The sequence below is a fragment of the Phyllostomus discolor genome, chromosome 1, assembly GCF_004126475.2.
Source record: "Phyllostomus discolor isolate MPI-MPIP mPhyDis1 chromosome 1, mPhyDis1.pri.v3, whole genome shotgun sequence".
Taxonomy (NCBI): Eukaryota; Metazoa; Chordata; class Mammalia; order Chiroptera; family Phyllostomidae; genus Phyllostomus; species Phyllostomus discolor.
The window spans coordinates 149,771,796-149,791,090 of NC_040903.2; the positions used below are offsets into that span (position 1 = coordinate 149,771,796).

At 34.4% G+C, this 19,295-nt stretch overlaps 1 protein-coding gene across 4 annotated transcripts in view; it reads right to left on the bottom strand.

Annotated features, from left to right (window-relative positions):
* The window catches only part of DPH6 (diphthamine biosynthesis 6), a 185,785-nt gene that overhangs the window by 94,675 nt on the left and 71,815 nt on the right, over positions 1–19,295 (bottom strand). For all 4 annotated transcript variants that reach the window (XM_036031478.1, XM_036031489.1, XM_036031494.1 and 1 more), the window contains exon 4: positions 1,981–2,054. In XM_036031478.1, coding sequence (XP_035887371.1) covers positions 1,981–2,054 — 74 coding nt within the window. The remainder of the gene's footprint in view (positions 1–1,980; positions 2,055–19,295) is intronic.

Sequence of the window (19,295 nt, forward strand, 5' to 3'; positions counted from 1 at the left end):
ATGTAACATCAGCATCACAGTTCTTGCTGTCCTCTCACCTATGTTTAAGGCCTGCTAATCAAACTAGGCTCTACTGTTTTTAGCTGAGATTTTTTTTATGAGAAACATGTTATTTCTTTATGTCTTTACTGCAAACTTCTTGATTGCTGCTTTGATATCTACAATCTGTTGACTATTTGTAGGCTTAAGTCAAACTTCTTGACCTACTTAAATTTTTCAACATTCAAAGTATCACACCTCAAATACATTTCCTCTATGAATCACTGCTGCATTTGAGCTTGTGACATTTAACAAATGCATTATATCTTGAAAATATAATGATGCAACACAAACTACAAATTGAAGACAGGCTAATTCAGAACTGAATTTGTAGACCACTGGACTCCCAATGATGCTGCTTTTAAATTTTCAAGGATAAAATTATTGTAGATATGCTTTATGGTATAAAATCTGGACATTTTAAGCATGTGCTGAAGTGAACCTAGGCGGCATTTTGAGAACAGTCTTGCCTCCATCCATTAGTACTCTGTGGGCCTTCTTCCAGAGAGCTTCCTAGCCAACAGCACACTTTCACTTGGCTTCTTAAGTTTCATCAACAGATGTCAGCGCTGTGTATGGGTTGGCTACCCATTAACCGCGTGGGTTTGAACTTATTAAAAAACAGATTTGTAAGCTAAATAATTCTCAGAGAAGATGACCTTAAAGCTGTTAAGAATATCATTACTTCTAAAGCGTGTCTTAAGGGATATACAATTCAGATCAATCTATAGTTCAGTTGTTCTTAAATGTACATAGGCAGAATGTAAGAAAAACTTCTCCAAAATACATGTTTAACCTCCTCCATTTACATTGCCACTCTCCAGAGATTCCAGTATACCCCTAAATATGAGTTACATTACCCTTCACACAATTATGCTTTGCCTTGCATTACTGTCATTTACTTTTTAAATTTTGTATTTTTAACTGCCTTAAATTCACTGTGTAATTGGAGAAAGTAAATAGGATAAAAAGTTAAAGTGTTCAAGTCCATTAATTGCACTTTTTTAATGAGTCAATATGAAGGTTTCTTTGTCAAGAATATGAAACAATCACATAAATACAGCTCTTATTTCTATTCATCCTTTTGAATGGCAAAATTATTCACTTAGAGGCTAGATTTTACTTAAGATTAATATTGGAGTCCACATTTTCTTTTTGCTAATATTATTATATACAAAGCGTCTAAACAATATTATACTTATTCAAATAAATTAAAAAATAAATCCATCCATGCTTTTTTTGACAAATCATTCTTAACTAATTCTCGTTTGACCTTGTATTTTTTAATATTGGTTCAGATAACAAAATGAACTGTTTTGGTATTTGCAGATGCAGACAATGCCTTATAGCGCTATATTATATCTCTTAGTGGGGGTGGAAAAGAGTGGAGAGTAACAACCTAAAAATTCCTTGAAAGCTGAATGACTTTGTAATTATTTAAATCATAAATATTTTTAGCCAAAAACTGAATCCTAAGGACCAAAGGGGAGATTCCTTACTAAGCTTTTTTTTCCTTTAAGATATTACTGCATCACTGCATCCCTTCTACAAACTCCTGATTTTTATTACAAATGACGAGCTAAAAGTGATTAAAAGGGTGTACTCATTCAAATAAGGAAAAATTAAAAATAATACATCTGACTTTAAAAATCTTTGCCTAAATTTTTTATCATAAATAATATATTTTTCTGTAGGGTAAGTTACAGTTTTCTCCATGTGTGATAGAAAATTATAAAAAAAGTAAGAGTGCAGCTTTTGTTACTTAGATTATATATATATATATATATATATATATATATATATATATATAGTTAGTTAGTTAGTTCCACAGGGAATATAGAGTATCATATCTATTTATTATTTGGATACAATTATATTTTTATTCATTCACATTATTAAATGCACATGTACTTAAATATAGGACAAATAATGTTCTCTTACACATTTTCTACACGAACACGCTGATAGTCAGAAAGTATGGCACCCACCGATATCCCTTCCACTTCTTCTTTTTCCTGAAAATAAAAGAAAACATATAACATCAAAAATAAATGAACATGTGACTCTTCATGCTCTGACAATGAACTGTATCTCATCTGGAAAACCACCTGGAAGGCGCATAATTTACTGAAAGTGCAATCCACATTCAGGAAAAACAATACATATATTTAAGTCATCTCAGCTGGGGGGAAATTAATCATTCTTTTTACTTAAAATCCAAATAACTAGAGACCATTTTCCAGGGAAAAAAGTAGACTTAGGCAGCACTTCCAAAATGTTTTCTCACTTAACACACTTGTAAAGACTCATCGATGTTTCATGTAAATGTTTTGAGAAATTTCTAGTAAAGGGCAATATTTTCCCAGATTGTCTTTCTTTAAAAAATTAAGCAATGGCAAAGTGGATAAGGGAAGACAATGACTTTTATCTGTAGCTTAGAAAAAGATGATTGACAAAAAGGAGAAGGACCCAGGAAGCAGAGATGGTAGAGTCATGGCCTGAATAATAGTATAGTACAGTTGGTAAAAAAAAATCTATGAGAGGAAGGAAGCAATGAATTATTATCAATAGAGTTACAACTAAGAACATCCAGTAGTATATCCAGCAGCATCCCACAGGGAAGAGGACTAGTCTATCCAGCATGCTCATTAATGATCTGGAGAGAATGTAAATTCCAATATGATCAAGTTTGCAGACGACACAAACCGAGGATGGAGGAAACATAAAAGAAAGGAAGATCAATCAAGTGCATGGATAGATATGGACAACTTGGGGATTTGGAAGGCTGGTCTAAGATGAGATTTAATGTAAATAAGTATAACATAATATACTTAGGGAAGAATAATACATAATACAGGTATAAACTAGGGAACTGTTATCTAGAAAATAGATATGAAGAAAGTGACTGGTGGGTAATTACCAGTAACAAACTGAATAGGAATTCTCTGAATAGGCATACAGTGAAATCCATCCTAGCATACGAAGTACAGAAGAAACCACTTCAGAGAGACGACTGCATTATTAATACTCTAGACTCTACAAACTTGGAAACCTATAAGGAAAACATAGTATTTCACATAAAAACAAATTAATATTTCAAGACATACTGAAATAAGCCAGTGTGTCCTAAAAGGATGCCATAATAAAGAAACAAATATTCACAACAGGAATCTCTCATGCCTTTGGAGATAAAGCCAATTTAAAATTTTCTCTCCAGAATGATAGAGAAATATCTGCTAAACCTGCCCAAAATAAAATAACTCTTTTTATTAGATAAAGTTTCCAGGAAAAGAGCTATTTCCTTTACTTTCCTATTTCAGAAACTTTGGGAGAACATTGCTTATAACCTTTCTCTAACCTTCCTAACTATTTTCTTCCCATAAACTTCATTGTACTCATCAGGAACAGTCAAGGCATAGTGTTCCTCATTAAATGCAAATATGGCAGAGGTCAGGGAGTAGTGAGCAGTGTCATTGAGAGATCAAAATTTCAGTTCTGCAATTTAAAAAAAACATAAATAAAGTGCCAAGTGTGTGTGTAAGTGTACAGGTGTGTGTAAGTATTCCTCTATAGATCATGGAAACAAAGACAAGAGGCACTGGTGTTTTTCTTTCAGTCAAACCAAGGTTAAAATAATAATTGGCATTTATTATCCATTTAAAATGTGCTAATATTCTATAGTTCTTGCTTAATGCTCACTATAATCCTAAAATAATAATTATTTAATTCTTAGTTTACATGAATTCTCTGACATCCTCTTCCACTTCCATCTCTTTTATTTTCTGCTTGATAATACCTAACAAATCAGATCCAGAATTATGCATCCAGCTGAATTCTGACTGTTCTTTGAAAGTCTAAATAGAGATCATTAGTTTTTTAATGTTAGAATTTTTGAAAAATAAGGGCAGTATAAAAAAATCTGACCTGAAGAGTTAAATATTTACAAAATATTGTACCAATAATACAAGAGGGTTGAAATTCTCAATGAGGAAAAACCAAAATGTGTACAATTGTAGAAAGCTCTTCCCTTGCAAGAAACAGGGGAAGCTAAAGATCCCATTTGGTTTTGCTACTGAAAAAATGTACAAAATAGCTTAGGAAAACCAGTTAGGGTCAAACGTTGTGAGCCTTCTACTGTACCTGCCCAAACTTGATCTGAGAATGCCCAGTAACCATGGTTCAAGGCAGAGGTGGTGGTAAGCCAACCAAGAGTTCACCCAGGAGTCCACAATTAAAATCTAACTAATTTGTTCATCAGTCATGATTACTACCAGCCATTAGAAATCTCTACCACTGACAAGCTCTGGTATTTGAATGTTATATAATTTCTCTGTGGTTCATTTTACTGATCTTCACATAAAGTGAAGGTAACAGTAGTTCCTTTTTTCTAGGGTTATTATAAAGATTGAATGAAATAATCCAGAGAAGTAACAGTTTCCAGTACCAAGTAAGCAATTAATAAATATTTTCTTTCATCGTTATTATAATCTTCATTATTACAACCACTTCTATAACTACATCTATTAATACTTCTACTGTTAACTTTTCCTGAGTACCATCACCACAACCACCACCATCATTAATACTATGAATTAAAGGCCTGACTTGATAGATAAAGCTCTTCATTTCTGAGTGTTAGACTTGCTCATGATCACTTCCCAACACTAGGCTACTAACCTGTGATGATTAATTTTGTGTGTCAGTTTGACTTGGCTAAGGGATACCCAGATATATGGTAAGATATAATTTCTGGCAAAGATTAGGATATGAACTGGTAGACTGAATGTTTCTGGCAAAAATTAGGATATGAATTGGTAAACTGAGTAAAGATAGCTTTAATCAAGGTGAAGGAACACCATTCCAATGATTGAGGGCCTGAAGAGAACAAAAAGGCAGAAAAAGGGTGAATTTACTCTCTGCTTAAGCTAGGAAATCCAACTTCTCCTGCGCTTAGACAAGTTCTTGAGTATTTGCACTTGGACTGGGATTTACTTCATTGGCCCCATTTCTCAGGCTTTGGGGTTTGAACTGGAACTACACCACCAGCATTTATGCCTTCAGCTCAGCTTGCAAATGGCAGATAGAGGGACACAGCCTCTATAATCAGATGTGCCAATCCTTCATAATAACACTCCTTTGATATGTTTTCGTCATCCTATCAGTTCTGTTTCTTTGGAGAACCCTAATACAATTTGGACAGAGTGAAGAATATGAGCCAAAGCCACACAACAGGGGCTTGGCACATAAGGGATAGAGAACTGGAGGAGAAAAAGGCTAAAAAACTGAGACCAGACTGCTCAGAAATGTGCCCTGCATCCTGAAGGCAACTGACAACCTCTCCTCATAGGATTTTTTAAAAAATCAACTCTGTTGAGCTACAATTTACATACAATAACCAGTATCCCCAATCTTTATCAATGTAAAACACACCTGCAAGTCTGATAAGAAGCTGGTCTCAGCATCTGTCTGACCTGCATGACCAACCCTAACAACAGAGAAAGCACCTGCAGAAGTAAACAGGACCTGGCACAAACATAGCTTCATTATTACCACTATTTCTGCACTTACTTACATGTAAAATGATAGTTATACCAAGGATTTATTCAGAAGGAGTCAATACATCAACACTCTTTAAGAATCCAAGGGCTGAATACAGATGGTCAACCATGCTTCTTACAATACATTTTAATTGTTAATGTGGAAGAATCTCAGCAATCTCTAAGCTTCTCTATTGAAATTGGGATGCACTATATAGAGAAGAGGTGATTTCAAAACTGGTAATGTTGATGTGCATGCGCATGCTAAACATTTATAAATAAAGCCAACCCTTTGGCCTTTTAAATAAAATACAAGGAATTTCTTTCTGATGAGCCTCTTTTTTTCTTTAGGAGAGAAAGACCATACCTTCTTTCTGAAAGAATGCATAGTATACGAATAGTAATGCGAATAGTAATGAGTTACCCTAGAAAGCAGGATTGAGTGAAGAATGAGAAATGGGAAAAGGGACTTTTTGCTTTATATAACCTTGCTTTTCTTGATTTTTTTATCAAGCATAACAAGAAATTTTTAAAAATTTACATTTATTATAAAAAGGGAAGTAAGGATAATATTAATAAACAAGTTATTCGGTTCTACATAGATTTATTTCTTCTACAAGATTCCAGCTTTTGAATACTCTAAGTAAAACACTTGAATTCTGAGTTAGATTATAGCAGAAAAACAAAGATGAAAACAACCCCAAACTTTAGTTTATATGTTTCTGCAGAAGACAGGAACTGTAAGGAAATTTTAGGCACAGAAGTTTGAAAATTACCAACATCTTTTCCTGGGCAGATGCTAGTGATTGTCAAACCCAAAATCTATGTACGGCTCCTCTACACCAATTTGGGTAAGCAAGAAAAAGCAAAGCAAAGCAAAGCAAACAACAACAATAACAAAACCCACCACACCGCACCTATGCTGCACCAAAGCTGCTGCATTGGCAGGGAGAGGAGAGAGAACAGAGGACTCAATATCAAGGAAAATAATTTTGGAAAAAAATTTATCACAAGAAAAAAGTGAAGTTGCAGAAATTATCGTGTGTATAAAATAGAACTTAATGAAATGAATGAAATACACAGAGATGAAGATAAAATAGTATGAAAAAAAGAAGATAGTCTGAAAAGAAAAGCAGGTAAAAATAAAGAGAACTAGACTTTTTTAAAAAGGCTGTAAAAAGAAACACAATCAGAAAAATGATTTTTGCATGAGAAGTAGTAAAGATCCTGAATGTGTAAAAGAAAAACAAAATTGCAAGGTGGAAAATATAGTGAAGATGCTTGCTCAGGTAACAGAAAAAACAATGAAAAGATAAAATTTTGTACAAAGGGAAAAATAAAGGATAAGAAAGAAAGAGCAGAAATTCAATAGCTGTAATTAATGTTGATAAAGAAGAACAAAGAATGAATAAAATGCAATCAATAATCAAGCTATCTTAGGAGAAAATGTTGCTAGAAGCAGACCTGAGTCTTGATGGACAACAAGCAAAACTGACAGAGAAGGACCAACCTCTAGACATAAGCTGCCAAAGGCTGCATTTTAGAGACAAATAAAAACTAACTTCAGGAAATATAGATATCCTTATTCACAAATCCTTCCTTTCTGAAATCAAGTGAATAGGGGAAGGGGGGGTGGGGCAAAAATACCTAAAAAGAAAGAATAACTTTTCACCTGCATTGAGGTTATGGAGGAGCCTATACTATACATGATGAAGAACAGATGCCAAAACACAATGCAATTTGCATCAGAAGGAAAGAAATGCTGCGAGTCAAACCACAACCCTCTGTCTTAAGGGCCCGGTATAGAGTTGTAATTTTCTGTAGAATGCAGAAAATTCAAAGAAACTCACTATTATCTCCCAAATTGCAAAGACAAGGATTAGACATGCACTAACAGTTATTCAAATGAATTTTGAAAATTCTAAAATTAAAAGTGTGGTACTGAGCCAGGAATAGCCAAGTCAATGAAACAGAGCTGGATGCACACCACAGACCTAAGTGTGCAGGAATGCAGTGTACGATAAGGTGGCAACGAGAGTGAAAACTGGTGGGAAAGGATTCTCTGTGTAAAAATGATCTTGAACAGCTTGCTAGCTACTTAGAATAATAGAAATTTGTATCTTTAGTTTTAGGATTTAAATATACACATAAATAAGTAAAAGCACCACCATCTAGAACACATAGGTGAATTTTTCCTGCTATTGGGAAAACCATTCTAAACATTTAGAAAAGAAAGAAAACAAAACTCTGAAAGATTTCACCTAAGGACTATCGACTCTATCAACCAATCAACATCCCATAGTGAAAATGGGTAAACTGACCCTGCCCAAGTGCCTCATTACCAGGACCCCAACCCAGCTGGACAGCTTAAGGACTAGACCCTTTTTATCTGCACCATCAATTCTGACTCCTGCTTCATGGTCATCATTAGAGAATATGCTGTAATAGCTGCTGAAAACTCATGTCCTCTTCCAGGCACAATTATTTCTTCCTATTACAGTAAAACTCTTCAAAAACTTTTATATATTTTTCTTCATATTCTCATAACCCATTTTCTTCTAAACTCACTCCAGGCAATCTTGGCCTCTCATCATTCTACTAAAACCTCTCTAATGTCAACTGGTGACCACTAAGTTTGCCAAATTCAGTGATCAATTCTTTGTCCTTACTTTACTTGTTTTCTTCCTCCGACCTCAATGGTTACTCCTCATTCTTCCTTAGTGGCTCCTCATCCACTTCACAGCCTATAGAAGTGAAGATGCCTTGTTGTTTAGGTTCCTGTTAAAGGTGAGATCATATGGTATTTGTCTTTCACCTCCTGGCTTATTTTGCTTAGCATAATGCTTTCCAGTTCCATCCATGCTGTTGCAAAGGGTAGGAGCAAAGAAACAAGCAAAATATAACCAAAGACACTGAAATAGAGAACAGGCTGACAGTGTCTGGGGGGAGGAGGGGGCAGGGAATTCCAGGGGAAAAAGGGAAGGGTTTACGGGAACAAGTATAAAGGACACATGGACAAAAACTAGGGGGTGGGGTGCAAATGGGAGGGAGGTGGGTGGGCTGGGATGGGAGTAAAAGATAGAAAATTGTACTTGAACAATTAAAATAAAATTGAAAAAAAAAGAAAAAGAAGGAAGTAAAAGTGCCCAAAGCTCAGTCTGTGGCTGCCTTCCCTTCTCTAGATACATTCGTTTCCCCGTGTTTCATTTGGTTGCATGGTTCTAAATATTACCTACAAGCTGATAACTCTTACTTCACCATGAGATCCTGAATCCAAATGTTTGTGCTAAGGTCTATCTGGGTTTCTTCTAAGTATTTCAAACTCGAAAGATTCAAAACAAAACTCGTGATTCAGGTACACAGACCCATACCGCCTAGCTATTCTTCCACATGCCTCCTCATCTGAGGAAATGGCTCTGCATATATATCATTGTTCAGGCCGAAAATCTTAGAGTCATCCACGATTTTGCTTTCCCTTATAAACTACATCTAATTAAGCAATAGTTCTATTAGCTTCACCTTCCAAAAGTATCCAGAATCCAATCACTTCTCATCTCCTCCGCCACTACCACTCTAGTCCTAACCACCATCATTTCTCAGCTGGACTACTATAATAGTTCATTCTTCTTCACTACCGTTTACTCCCACATATTAACCAGCAATCTTTCAAAGTATTAGCCAGAACACGTCACTCCCTGACTGAAAATCCTCCAATGGCTTCTCATACTCCTTCAGAGTAACATCCAAGCTCTTGGTGGATAACATACACGGTTCTATATGACCTGGACCTTGCTAGCTTCTCTGACGCCACCACCTACTGCTACCCTCCCACTTCACTTCAAAGATCCACACTGGACTTCTTGTTGTTCCTCAGGCACTTAAGCTCGTTTCCACCTCAGACACTCAGTCAGGATGTGATAAATTATATATATATTATATATATATACATATACAATATATATTATATATGGTGATTTCCATATATTATATATCATATATATATGTATACACACACACACATCTATATAATCTACACAATCCTAATCCTCTATTTCCATTTGGTATCTGATTGTGATTGAACCTTCCATATTAAACAACTACTAAATAAGACTAAATAAGACTAAATAAAACTACTAAATAGGACAAATGATATGCCATTAGTCCTATTCTAATCACTAAAAGAAGTATGAAATAGATCAGCCAAATGAGTTATAGCCTAGTCCTAAAGCCTTAAAAATGACTACTCTTAAAATCAGCAATCTAAAGTACAAGGAACATAGACACAAGAGGACAGAAATGGGTTTCTACTATGAAATGTACCTGATGCGGTATTCTCATTTATATGCAAAACTCTACCACATCGCAGCTCAAAGGCTCCCAGCACAGAGACTGGGATGATGAAAGCACTCAGCCATATGGTAATAGTGATAATTACAAGTTTAGAAGGAGGGTTTAAAGGTGGAAGTCTAGCCCCAAATTAGATTTGTTCACTCAATATTCATTTGTCTCCATATTGAGAAGTTGGTTCACAAAGCCAACAAGAAGAATTGAAAAGGAGCTGTCTTTTTTTTTTTTTACAAATGAAATCTAGACCTACTTATTCTAAAGATGAGAAGATATGCAGCTTGCATTTATCGAGGATATTATTTTCTTTGAAAAATGCCTCAGTTACCAGTCTTATTCCGTTAATGAGTTCTTGCCTGTTGAGAAAAAAAATGATCTGCTGAATTTAAAGTGTTTTTCATCTGAAAGGCATTCTAACATTTATAATATGACCCATTCATTAAAGAAGCACACTTGCATTATATAGCTCTGAGTGGCGATATTTGGACTTCTGGGAACACGGCATTATTAAATAAGAAACATTTGTGAATGCCAACAATGTTCTAGGGCCTGGATAACAAAGCAAGAAATTTATATGCCAAGAAAGCACTAAATGCTTTTTCCTTAAAAAAAAAAAGGAGAAAATCCTTTTATTTGCAACAACATTGATGAAGTTGGATGGCATTCTTCACTTTAGCAGAGTTATACAAGTCCAGGTTAATAAAAATAACAGAAGTAAATACTATTTTATGAAAGTGACAGATAATATATGGAAATATTAGAGTTTCCATATATTCAGGCATCTGACTAACAAAATTTCTTTGACTTGTTAAAAAGGCTTTTGTCTTTCTTAGCATCACCAATATAAAACACTTTAAAATGGAAAATGATCACCATCTGGAGTTCTTCCATTAAACTGTGAACTCATGACAGAGTATTAGGTCACTAAATTTGCAGCATTATTGTCTCCCTTTGTGAGCTCTCTCAATTAAACAGGGAAAAAGTTGTTGAGGCTGAAAATTAAATGACAAAGAGACTGCAGAAGGTCATAATCACTTGTTATTTATTTCTGTTTAAAACCAGCAATGTATTATTTTGAGTCTCCATTTTAGTTGCCCCAGTATGACACTCCCAGTTTTGAATAAATTAGCAGTTTGCTACATAGTGTGTCTCAACCTCAGTGGAGAAACTTAGGAGACTGCTACTCATCCAAGACCAAATTTGACCTGGAGAGCATTATGCTAAGTGAAATAAGCTAAGCAGAGAAAGATTAGTACCATATGATTTCACTTATACGTGGGACCTAATGAACAAAATAAACTAACAAACAAAACAGAAACAGACTCATAAACATAGAGAATGGACTGACAGCTGTCAGAGGGGAAGGAATTGGGAGGCTGGGTGGAAAAAAAACCCCAAACCCAAACCACAGACACAAACAGTACCGTGATTCCCAGAGGACAGGGAGAAGAGGGTAAAGGGGGGACAAATGGTGATGGAAGGAGACTGGACTTGGGGTGGTGAGCACACAATACAGCACACAGATGATGTGTTATACTCCTGAAACATGTATCATTTTATTAACCACTGTCACCCCAATATTCAAAAAAAAAAGAAGTCTAAATGACAGTTGTGTTTCCCTTCAGTCTCTCAAGAATGTTCTTCTTGCTAAAAAAGATGAGGTGATGTTTTGAGTACTTCTATGAAACTTTTAATAACAACAACCCAATAAATAAATAAAGGATTAAATTGTTAATCCTTGTTGGGAGAATAAAGCAACAATCAAGAAGTATTTATAAGCAAACCAGTTCCATAAAAAGTGTTTAAATTTGTTTAGAAGGTGCTTTCTAATCTTATTTCCCAAGCTTCTATGAAAACTTCCTTTGATTGGTTTGAGATAACCTTTAAAATGCAACTTCTGTGAAAGGGATTATTTGTAATACATTTTTGAAATTATTCCAGCTTTACTGAAACAATAATTGTAACATATTAACATGCACAGTGTGGTGACTTGATATACGTATACACTGCAAAGGGATTCTCCCTATCAAGTTAACATACCCAACACCTCACATATTTCTCTTTTTTAAAATGAAAATATTTAAATTCTACTCTTAAAGCAAATTTCAATTACACAATACAGCATTATCAACTATAGTCCCTATGTTATATGTTAGGTCCTCAGACCTTATTCATCTTGTAATGAAGTTTGTACCCTTTTACCACCTTTGCCTACTCTTCACATGCCTCAGCCCTTGGTCACCACCTCTGCACTCTCTGTTTCTATAAGTTCAGCTTTAAAAGAAAAAAAGTCCACATATAAATGATACCATGTGGTATTTGTCTTCTTTTGTCTGAAATATCTATCACATTTTCTTTACCCATCATCTGTCAATTGGCACTTTGGTTGTTTCCATAACCTTGGCTGTTGTGCGTAATACTGCAATGTACATGAGAGTATAGACACTTCTTTGAGATAATCATTTCATTTCTTTTGGCTATATACCCAGAAGTGGAATAGCTGGGTCATAAAGTAGTTCTATTTTTAATTTCTAGATCAGCCTCCACACACTGCTTTCCACAGTGGCTGCACCAGTTTACATTCTCTCCAAAAGTGTGCAAGGTTTCCCTTTTCTCCATGTCCTCACTAACATTTGTTATCTCTTGATTTTTTTTGACAGTAGACATCCTAGCAAGGGTGAAATTATATCTCATCAGCTGTGATTTTCATAAGTTCACCAAATAAATCAGAGGTATCATTATTAGGAAGAGGACTCAGGTCTCTCAACATCCAGTCATGCATTCCTTTCATTAAGGAAATAAAAATAAAAGCCTAGACCCAGCTCCTCCTGTGTCCCACCTTTACTCTCTACACCACCACCACACTCACAGCATTTCTGACACCAGATGTGTGTGTGTGGGGGGGGGGGGCGGTGTTGCCCACACCGAGCAATCCTGCAACATCAGAGGGGTGTCCTACAACTTAATTCTGATACTATCTACCTGGAGAGAGCATCAGATCCCACGGGTTAATGGCCCAGTCCCATAAAACTGCTGATTGCATGTAGTAGGTCACCCCAAATTATATCCAACTTTGGCTACAAACTGAAGGTCCCCATGAACATTTTAAATTTGACCTGGGTAAATGCATTGTCTATGCAATAAATAGATAAAATTAATTAATAGCAACATCAATGGCAAAGTCCTCTAAATATGTGCACTTAGCAAATTTGGCAGGAAGCTGATTTATAAACCAAGATAATTTCCCCCCCTTTCTCTGAGAGAGAAAAATTCAAGGGTAAAATTCCAATTATCCCTGATCTACATCGTATTGCCTGAAGTGCTGTTACAACTATATTCACTAGGTTTAAAAGTCTAGCAAAATGTTGCTACATAAACATACGGAATTGCATAAAAGAGAAGCAAGTACTGAGGACAGTTACATTCTTAACTGTTCTTTGCTCTTGATAAATTCAAATAACAACAAAAAAGTACCCAGTGCCATAAAGTCAAAGTTTCAAGGCAAAAAATTCTTTTAAGGTTAATCTGCTGATGTAGTACACATGGCTGGGCTAATTAAGTCAAAACACAGATCTATTTGCCAATTTTTCTTGGTAGATCATCTTTTAGTTGTTCATTTTAACATTCCTGAGGAAAAAAGAATGCTTACCACCAGCCAGATAGTGTATCTTTCAAACTATATTGGAATACTATGTAAATATATAGAATTATAATAAATTTTTAATATTTGATTAGTCATCAATATGCCAGCATTATCTAATTAGTGAATCTCAGTTCCATACTTGCACTGAAAAGTAGTAAATGCATGATATGTCTTCATTCAGAAGATCTTTGATATCAAAAGTTAAGACACAAAGGTCCAGGCCCATGAAGGCAGTAATCAGAATTTTGCCTCTCCTGCTACCTGCAAACTACCACACTCGGGAGAACTGGAAAAAGCTTAAACAGCTAGCAGCATCCTTGGTTTTATCTCTCCTTCAGGCTTCAGTCCCACATGTGAATGATGAAGCACAGCACCAGCAGCAATAGTAAAGAATATTTAATCTAAATGCACAATTATCCTGGTTCCAGCTGCACATATTAAATATTATACAGAAGAGAGAGAGGATGCAGAGTGAGAGTTGAACAAAACATGGAGAAGGTCTTTTACAGTTCTTGTTTCCATGTATTAAACTGCACATACACCCAAGAGATCGCTGGTGTGATTCTCTCGTTTCAGGCTTGCATATCAGCTCTGGGGCAGATCTAGAAATAAACCCAATGATCAGTAATGGTTTCAGAAGCTATAGACCTCAATGTTTTTTTAGTTTCTCTGAATTCCCTTTGCAACCAAAGACCTTCAGAAATTATAAAACTGGAGAAACTAATCAGAGCCAACATGCCAAACTTGCCAAGGTCTTTCCAGACTAAGCACTGACTAAGGTAACATCCGGTTGCAATTAAAGAGACAGCAATATTGCTGGGGACACATTAAGTTGAATTATGTATTTCTTAGGTCAAATCTCTGATAATCTGTGGTCAAATACAGAAGAGCAAGCTCTTCTGGTGCAGTTGCTAAAGAAACATGGGATTTCGATATTGTTTTGAAGAAATTTTGTATTTTGTCAGAATTATTTTGTTAACATTTTATTTATTCATTTATTTTCCTTTTTATTTCTTTATTAAAATTTTTATTGAAGACTGTCAACATTTTAATATCAACTTCTAGTCATAAAACACTAGAGGAACCTGATTAATGTAAAAAAATACTGGATAAAAAAGACAGTCAAGAAGAGGGTAAAAGTGGCAAAGTAAAAGTAACAGTGGTAACATAAACACTGGAAAAAATATTAAAAAGCAATATAAGCCACAGTCTCTGCCCTCATAAAGCTCTCATGCAGCTGGAAAAATATGAATAGAAAATTAATAATACAAAAGAGTAAATAAAAGAACAAAACAAATGTTTATAAAACAAAACATTAAAACATTGCTGTAAAGTGGCTACAAAGCATAGAGAGGAAATGAAAAGGAAAGCGTTGGGACAAGTGAAGGCTTATTTTTTTAAAGCGTAAAAATATATAGCTGTTTTAAAATATAAAAGCCATTACATTAGATGATTTATAAAAGTAATAAATATTCCTAAGTGACTGCACTCCCACGATGGAAATAGTATCTTATAGGATATATAGGAGGGGACGTATTTCTGATAATCACTAACTATGGGCCTTTAGCAAGGATTTCTAACTTGTCTGGATTTCAGTGCCCTCACCTTCCTCACAGGAAGGTTTAGACGGCTTCCTGTGTCTCTTCTCTGGCACTGAGCTGTTGAGACTGATAAATATGGTCATGTCTACAGTGAGTATGACGGAATAACAGATGATCTGAGAATGTACACTGTGGTTCACTTCCGCTGGGTTCAATCAAATAAATGAAATGAAGCCTCACATTTGCTAAAGTAGGCTATCAAATAAATTAGTATATCAAAGAAACTAGGAATGATCTTTAATTATAAAAAAACCCAGAAAACTATAACACTATCATTTAAACACATAAAAATCTTAATTTTTCTAAAAGTCCACACAGAAGCACAAAGATTCTGCTTTTTCAATTTGGTGATTTTAGTTTATTGCTACTACACTATATTCAATATACAGAAGAAAAAATAAACTGCACTGAAACCTTGCAACCACAAAGTCTTCAAGATCTATCTCATGGTATTACCTAGACGTGAAATTCTTTAAAGCAAGTTCCTGTGGTTAATCAGGTACAAGAGAAACTGACTTTAGACTGAATTATACTTGCCAGTAACAATGCGTATTACAGAGAAATCCCAATGAGCTTAATGTTCAAAAATTCATTATAGGACAGTCATAGAACACAAAGTATTAAGAAAAATAATCTATGATACATAGGTTCAAAAGACCATCCACAATTCCAGTTATTGAAGCTTTTCAATTTTTATAATATTTTCTTTCCATGGAAACTACTAAATTCTGTTCTAAGAACGAACACAACATGATGTTTTTGAAAAACCAAAACAAACAAAATAAAAACAAATACACTGTGAATTATGACAAAAGATATTTAGAAGTGGCATAATACTTGATATCACTACAAACATAAGACTTCTTAATTATAGGTTTTATTTTTCATATAAGCGGAAACGATTATATTATTTCAGTTTTTATTATACCCTATGTGTATCATTAATGAAAGTGGGGAAAAAACCCTGGAGGCTTACAGCTAGATTAAAATATACAATTATACAATAACTGTATATCAAAGTATAACATTATTGTCTGCATTTCATAAAATATAAATCCTTTTAAAGATTTTTTGTAGTTGTTTTGTTAAGAGATCACAAGGGGGTAGGTTTTCTCTTAAATATTCACATGGAGTTACTGTACTTTGTTACATAGCATGAAATATTTTTCCGAGGAACAAAATGAATCACCTTATGAAGTGTTAAGAGATATACAACAAACAAAGGTACTGGGAAGGCCCCATAGCATCGGCGTACTCCATCACCCCAGCACATTCGCTCATTAGAGCGGTGCCATCAAACACACGGATGGTGGTGATGCATTGGTTCCTGCTAGATGTATTCCTTTTACAGGTCAGACCAGTGTAATATTTTATAAAATTACAGAACATAGTGATTTCATTCATTTAGAAATTTCATTCCCTTGTCATAGCCTAAAATGAGTTTTTCTGAACATGCATAGTAGTTCCATTTTCTATCTCTAAAATGTTTTAACTGGCCAACTAACCAATAGTTTAAATTGGTGTGACTACATGGATTTTCTTCAATTTCACATTCTCACTTCTTATCAAGCCATCTTAGGGTTCAGCAAAAAGAAAATTAGTGATAATGCTTTCAATTTAATTAGTATATTACATGCACTGTAATTATTAGCGGGAAATGTTATATTAATGAATGTAAAAGTTAGCAGTAAATTACCTTGTAGCTATTATCAATTTCCCAAGCTACTGCTCCTTAAGATAACCCTCTCCCTATGGTCCTTCCGGTAATTTTTCTTTGCCTGATAAACATGATGATTAAATAGCACACAGAGCAAACCTTTGATACTTTTTAAATTAAATCCATGCCCAGCCTAAGGGCTGTGTCTGATTTCAACTAAATGTGTCAGTTAATCAGATAAAAAATTATCAGTAACTCAAAGAAACAGCAGCCTTAGGCTTCATCAGTGCCAGGGAAAGTTGAACAAAATAAGACATTCAGACAATATCACATTATGTGTAAAGGTTACTGATAAGCCTATAACTAAACAGAACTGCTTACCACCATAACAAAATCTGTCTGGAAAGAAATAGTATATTCAACATCAAAATTACACTGAAATTCTAAAGAAAAAAATGTTACTTAGAGAAAAGTCTATGGATATTTTATCCATATACTCCATTTTATCCATATACTCTATTTTATCCATATCCATGCACACACATGCATCTACATAAACAAAAAATATGTATAGACAATAAAAATATACAGTGGATTTAGGATTTGGCATTCATAAAAGTAGACATTCAGAAAGATTATATTGAAAAAGAGCATATTATCACTATACTGCTTCTAGGATACTTCAACAATTATAACAAATAAACCAAATATTTAATGGTTTATTAAGGGAAGGTGAGTATAAATTCAAGATCATTTGTCACACAGTTCTATCTAGTGCCTAAAATGACTTAATTCCACCAATTTTTTAAAAATCAGGGTTAGTCTCAAATTATAGTTAGATCCTAAATTAATTAAGAAAGCAGATCATTTTAGACCTGTAACATTGGGCACGAACAGTCATTTGTAATATTACCAATTAAAATAATACACATTATCATGGTTCTGATTATTTTAACATGAGGATTTAAAAGTGCCTGTCATTATTAGATAAAGGCTGGCAAACTCTTAAACTTTTAGAGCATGTTATGATTTTCAAAGCATCCTTAGATTCCTAATTAAGATTGCTTTAATTATAGAAGGCTATCCTATAAAATTATGTATCAGTAAAAACTGCAAGAAAGAAACAACATCTGAAAAGAATAGAAAATTATCTTTGAAAGACATCATGGTCAGTAGCTATTAAAAAAATCCATTTATAAAGCAGAAAAGGAGTTCCAAACCCTCTGACAAAGAAAATTTCATCTTTATTCTTCCCTTCCACTGTGATCAGATAATGCATTCAACTGCTACAAGATTCTCATGCCTCTTTATTAACTGCGACTTCTCAATAAGTGCACCTGTGACAGGAGAACTGGGCCAATTTTATACAAATACAAGCTGCAAAATATCAAGGACCCACACAAATTAAACAGAATTTCAAACTTACTACCCACATAAGGCTATAGGATCATTATATCTTAAAGTTTTGATCCTCAAGACATTGAAGAGCTTAATACAGACCCTAGGAAGCCACTGCTTTAGTTAAGAATGATCTGAAGTGTAGAGGAAGTAGTTTTGCTTTCCTAACTGCTATAGGCAGCAATGTATACCTTTCAGGACACACTTTGACAATGGGAGTCCATTAAGGATTAACAGTGTTTAAAATGCAATGTTAACTCTTAGGTTAATGCTTCTCTAAGACTCCTACACATTTCAGAGTCCACCAAAGAGCAGCTGAAAAATTATCTTAGGGTTATAAGATGAAATTCAAACTGGTCACCAAGAGGTGACTTAATTTAGCTGTCTCTAGCAATCCCCAGGGCTTTCTAGTCTGTCTCATACTACGAGGTTCCTTAATGCATGCTCCCTCTGACCTCTGCATGTCTCACGTTAATGTCACAACACTATCCCAGCAAATGCTCCGTAACTTCAAATCTACGCAAGAGTGTTAACAGCTTTTTATATAAAAAGCGTAATGACTGTAAGGATTAAAATTCTAACTGAAAATTATCACTTTAGTAGGGGCTCTATACAATTACAGTACTAGAGCCTTCCTCTAAAGGTAACTAACAGGTAAATAAGAGTAATGTTATTTATTGAAATAATACATTTATTATTGGATTATCCATGTAATTTATTATATTTTCAAAGGTATTTTCCTAAATAGTGAAAATGTTACTGTTTATAAAGTACTTTAATGATAAAACTTATTTTAGTATACAATGATTGATGTAAATCATATTAAATTTTGAAGAAAACAAAATAAAGTTAATCCTGAATGATTTTATGATTTTACAGTAATAATAAAATTTTGCCCCTGGGGTAGATTCAAGTCAACAAGAAGACTTGATAACAACATTAGATAAAAAAATCTAATATGAGGTAAATGATTATTTGCACCCAAATATTATGCATTTTGTTGCTTCTCACTTTTTTTTAAAAGATTTTATTTATTTTTATTTTTAGAGAGGGAAGGGAGGGAGAAACAGAGAGAG